General features: G+C 44.5%; 1 protein-coding gene across 1 annotated transcript in view; it reads left to right on the top strand.

Annotated features, from left to right (window-relative positions):
• Nucleotides 1–6,000, top strand: part of RB1 (RB transcriptional corepressor 1) — a 593,146-nt gene that overhangs the window by 124,647 nt on the left and 462,499 nt on the right. Inside the window, exon 6 of the mRNA XM_063952790.1 lies at nucleotides 5,341–5,408. Coding sequence (XP_063808860.1) covers nucleotides 5,341–5,408 — 68 coding nt within the window. The remainder of the gene's footprint in view (nucleotides 1–5,340; nucleotides 5,409–6,000) is intronic.

The following is a 6,000-nucleotide window of genomic DNA, read 5'->3' as shown; positions in this document are numbered from 1 at the left end:
GCATTGCTTTTTTTTTCTATGACCACAGTTTTTTTTCTATGACCACAGTTTTTTAACACGTTGCTTGTATTTTCATGATTTTCTATTTTCACATACTGCACTTCAACTCTTACCAACTATAGCAATGCATATATATTTACTGTTTTACTCTCTTTACTTATGTAAACCCATTTCACGTCTTTATTTGCATTTGTGCACAGTAACCATGGTGATCTCCCCCTCACTGGCAACACGTCAGCTGGACGGACCGGCATTACGTCACTTCCGGATGCGAGGTACGTCTCGACCGGGATCCGGGCGGCGTGGACTCCACGAGCGGGAGGAGTGTCTCCTACAACTAAGGTATTTAAATCACCCATTTTGCTTATTTGCACTTATCCTGACGACGGGGCTGCGACCCCGAAACGTTGATGTCTTTATGACAATAAAGTCACTGCACGCTTTCATTTGATTATATGCTCTGAGTGCCGCCCGTCTGTTTTGGTATATATATATATATATATATATATATATATATATATATAGAGATATATAGAGATATATATATATATATATATATATATATAGAGATATATATATATATATATATATATATATATATATATATATATATATATAGAGAGAGATATAGAGATATATATATATATAGAGAGAGATATAGAGATATATATATATATATAGAGATATATATATATGAGAGAGAGATATAGATATATATATATATATATATAGAGAGAGAGATATATAGAGATATATAGAGAGAGATATATATATATATATATATATACATATAGAGAGAGATATATATATATATATATATATATATATATAGAGAGAGAGAGAGAGATATATATATATATATATATATATATATATATATATATATAGAGATATATAGAGAGATATATATATATATATATAGATATATATATATATAGATATATATAGCAGTTTCAGACCGGCACTCCACGAAGACTTCAAATAGCTGCGCCGGTGCCTCCACATATACCAAAAGTATATATACAGTCTTGCGATGGTGTGGCACTCGGCTTGATAAATATATTTATCAAGCAGAGTGCCACACCATCGCAAGACTATATATAGAGATATATATATATAGAGAGAGATATATATATAGAGATATATATTAAAGATGCTGTCTTAAGAGATATAGATATATATAGATATATATATATATATATATATATATATATATCTATCTATATATATCTAACATGCCCAAAGAGACATGAGTATACTGGGTCCTAGAGTCGAAGCTATGTCGATTTCTGCTTGACGTGTCCTGTAGAATATGCAATGGACAGAGGATGCCGACTTAAGAGGCATATGGAAGGCTGAGGATTGTGTGGAGAAGGGTTCTCGGACCTGGTCTCCACAGCTATAGCTGGTAATTCTGATATTTTGCCTTATATTCCTACACAGCCTAGGAAAGCACGACATTATCAAATGCAGCCTTTCGAACAAAGAAACAAGAATGTCCGAGGTGCGGGGGCAGAGGAAAGAAGCTGCACAACACAGCTAGTTCCCAGAATCAGAAGTCCTCCCCGGCCTCTACAAAAATCCACCGCATGTCGCTGGGGCTCCACAGGCGGAGCTAGGCCCGGTGGGGGTACGCCTTCGTAAGTTCAGCCACAAGTGGGTTCACTCCCTGTTAGATCCCTGGGCAATAGATATTGTGTCTCAGGGATACAAGCTGGACTTTGAGAAGATGCCCCCTCACCGACGGCCCTGCCGGCTTCCCCCCACGAGAGGGAAACCGTGTTAACTGCAATTCACAAATTGTATCTTCAACAGGTGGTGGTCAAAATTCCCCTCCTTCAACAAGGAGGGGGTTATTATTCGACCATGTGGTAGTCCCGAAACCGGACGGTTCGGTCAGACCCATATTGAATTTAAAATCCCTGAACATATACCTGAAAAGGTTCAAGTTCAAGATGGAATCGCTAAGAGCGGTCATTGCAAGCCTGAAAGGGGGAGATTTTATTGTCACTCGGGACATAAAGGATGCATACCTTCATGTCCCCATTTATCCACCTCATCAGGCATACCTCAGAATTGCGGTACGGGATTGTCATTACCAATTTCAGACGTTGCCGTTTGGTCTCTCCATGGCCCCGAGAATGTTCACCAAGGTAATGGCGGAAATGATGGTGCTCCTGCGGAAGCAAGGGTCACTATTATCACGTCCTTGGACGATCTCCTCATAAAAGCGAGATCAAGAGAGCAGTGGCTGAACAGCGTATCACTTTCTCTGGAAGTGTAACGGCAACACGGCTGGATTCTATATATTCCAAAGTCGCAGTTGGTTCCTACAGCTCATCTGCCTCTCCTAGGCATGATCCTAGACACAGACCAGAAAAGGGTTTATCTCCCGATAGAGAGAGCTCAGGAGCTCATGACACTGGTCAGGAATCTATTAAAACCAAAACAGGTGTCAGTGCATCACTGCACTCGAGTCCTGGGAAGCATGGTGGCATCATACGAGGCCATTCCCTTTGGCAGGTTCCATGCGAGGACCTACCAATGGGACTTACTGGACAAGTGGTCCGGATCACATCTTCAGATGCATCGGTTAATCACCCTATCCCCCAGGGCCAGGGTGTCTCTCCTGTGGTGGCTGCAGAGTGCTCACCTTCTCGAAGGTCGCAGATTCGGCATTCAGGACTGGGTCCTGGTGACCACGGATGCAAGCCTCCGAGGGTGGGGGGCAGTCACATAGGGAAGAAATTTCCAAGGGCTGTGGTCAAGTCAGGAGACTTGCCTTCACAACAACATCCTGGAACTAAGGGCCATATACAACGCACTACGTCAAGCGGAGTCCCTGCTTCGCGACCAACCGGTTCTGATTCAGTCACACAATATCACCGCAGTGGCTCATGTAAACCGCCAAGGCGGCACAAGGAGCAGGGTGGCGATGGTAGAAGCCACCAGAATTCTTTGCTCGGCGGAGAATCACATAAGAGCACTGTCAGCAGTGTTCATTCCGGGAGTGGACAACTGGGAAGCAGGCTTCCTCAGCAGGCACGACCTCCACCCGGGAGAGTGGGGACTTCATCAAGAAGTCTTCACGCAGATTGCAAGGCGGTGGGAACTGCCACAGGTGGACATGATGGCATCCGCCTCAACAAAAAGCTACAGAGATATTGCGCCAGGTCAAGAGACCCTCAGGCGATGGCTGTAGACGCACTAGTGACACAGTGGGTGTTCCAGTCGATTTATGTATTTCCTACTCCATCCTCTCATACCAAAGGTGCTGAGAATCATAAGAAAAAGAAGAGTGAGAACAATACTCATTGTTCCGGATTGGCCAAGAAGGACTTGGTATCCGGATCTGCAAGAAATGCTCACAGAGGACCCATGGCCTCTGCCTCTAAGACAGGACTTGTTGCAACAGGGGCCCTGTCTGTTCCAAGACTTACCGCGGCTGCGTTTGACGGCATGGCGGTTGAACGCCGGATCCTAGTAGAAAAAGGCATTCCGGATGAGGTTATTCCTACGCTGATAAAGGCTAGGAAGGACGTGACGGCTAAACATTATCACCGTATATGGCGAAAATATGTTGCTTGGTGTGAGGCCAGGAATGCCCCTACGGAGGAGTTCCAGCTGGGCCGTTTCCTTCACTTCCTACAGTCGGGAGTGACTTTGGGCCTGAAATTGGGTTCCATTAAGGTCCAGATTTCGGCTCTATCCATTTTCTTTCAAAAAGAACTGGCTTCTCTTCCTGAAGTCCAGACGTTTGTAAAGGGAGTGCTGCATATTCAGCCCCTTTTGTGCCTCCAGTGGCACCTTGGGATCTTAACGTGCTGTTGAGTTTCCTGAAGTCACACTGGTTTGAGCCACTCAAAACCGTGGAGTTAAAATTTCTCACGTGGAAGGTGGTCATGCTATTAGCCTTGGCTTCAGCTAGGCGTGTGTCAGAATTAGCGGCTTTGTCACATAAAAGCCCCTATCTGGTTTTCCATATGGACAGGGCAGAATTGCGGACCCGTCCACAATTTCTGCAAAAAGTGGTGTCATCCTTTCATATGAACCAACCTATTGTGGTGCCTGTGGCTACTCGTGACTTGGAGGATTCCGAGTTACTAGATGTGGTCAGGGCTTTGAAGGTTTATGTAGCCAGAACGGCTAGGGTCAGGAAAACAGAATCTTTGTTTATCCTGTATGCTTCCAACAAGCTTGGGGCGCCTGCTTCAAAGCAAACTATTGCTCGCTGTATCTGTAACACGATTCAGCAGGCTCATTCTGCGGCTGGGTTGCCGCTGCCTAGATCAGTTAAGGCCCATTCCACAAGGAAGGTGGGCTCTTCTTGGGCGGCTGCCCGAGGGGTCTCGGCATTACAGCTTTGCCGAGCGGCTACTTGGTCAGGTTCAAACACCTTTGCAAAGTTCTACAAGTTTGATACCCTGGCTGAGGAGGTCCTTGTGTTTGCTCATTCGGTGCTGCAGAGTCATCCGCACTCTCCCGCCCGTTTGGGAGCTTTGGTATAATCCCCATGGTCCTTACGGAGTCCCCAGCATCCACTAGGACGTTAGAGAAAATAAGATTTTACTTACCGGTAAATCTATTTCTCGTAGTCCGTAGTGGATGCTGTGCGCCCGTCCCAAGTGCGGACTTCTTCTGCAATACTTGTATATAGTTATTGCTTAAATAAGGGTTATGTTGGTTGCATCAGGGTTGATCTGATGCTCCGTTGTTGTTCATACTGTTAACTGGGTAAGTTTATCACGAGTTATACGGTGTGATTGGTGTGACTGGTATGAGTCTTGCCCTGGATTCCAAAATCCTTTCCTTGTACTGTCAGCTCTTCCGGGCACAGTTTCTCTAACTGAGGTCTAGAGGAGGGACATAGAGGGAGGAGCCAGAGCACACCAGTATCCAAATTCTCTCTTAAAGTGCCCTGTCTCCTGCGGAGCCCGTCTATTCCCCATGGTCCTTACGGAGTCCCCAGCATCCACTACGGGCTACGAGAAATAGATTTACCGGTAAGTAAAATCTTATTTTTTTTCTTGCTCCATAAGAGGCTGCAGACAGAAATCCATGTTAAGCTGCCTCACTGCTAGTCTCGGGCTGCTAATTGAATAGCCTTCAGCACTTTACTTTTCACTTCACTTGGAGCATAGGTCGAGCAGTGCAACCCCTGGCTAATTGAATCTTGACCATGGTTATGATTTCACAGTTGTGACCGTATTGATCATTTTGTTAGTAGATATGTACATTGTTTCTTTAGAGTAATTAAAATATAATAATAGTGTCATTCAATTTGTTCATTATTGTTACTGTTTGCTAAGCAACTGTAATCTGGTGTTTGTTGTTGTACAGGGGCAGCACAGACTCTAATAAAGCTTCAATACTTAAGGGTTCTTGGATCACGTTCATTTTAGCCAAAGGTAAGAATTCTTCCCTAGGGGGGGAGGGGATGTATGAGTTTTAATGTGTGGGAGTTCTAATGTATACCTATTATTTTTATGTAGGATAGCCCCAGAGTGCCTGAGACAAAAATAGTATTCTTTTTGTTTTTACATTTATACACTAGTACTTGCATTGATAACGACATACCAGTTATAAATGGAAGTAGTTTTTTTCAGCTGCAAAGAAGCAGTGAGTGATAAGGTAGAAGTTTTATTCATTTTGAATGTGCCTGACCTACTGGTAATTACAAACATTAGACAATTTAAAAAAAAATCTGCTTTCAGTTGTTTGCAGATACAAAATAAGCGTAATTTAAGGGGGGTACTCACGGAGCAATCGCTTCGTGTGTACCCCCCACAGCGATAGCGATGCGCAGCTTTACGCATCGCTATCGCTGGTGCTAGATTGGCCTGCCGTGCAGGCCAATCTAGCAGGTCGCTCATTTCACCCGCTGGGTGAAATGAGCGGCCCCCCGTCTTCCCCCGCACGCTCAGCACACATCGCGCTGTGCTGAGCGGCGGGAGAGATGTGTGCTGAGCGGTTCGCTCAGCACACATCTCTTCCAAATCG

This window comes from Pseudophryne corroboree, chromosome 2 (genome assembly GCF_028390025.1).
Source record: "Pseudophryne corroboree isolate aPseCor3 chromosome 2, aPseCor3.hap2, whole genome shotgun sequence".
NCBI lineage: Eukaryota > Metazoa > Chordata > Amphibia > Anura > Myobatrachidae > Pseudophryne > Pseudophryne corroboree.
This window is presented reverse-complemented; position numbering and strand designations above follow the sequence as displayed.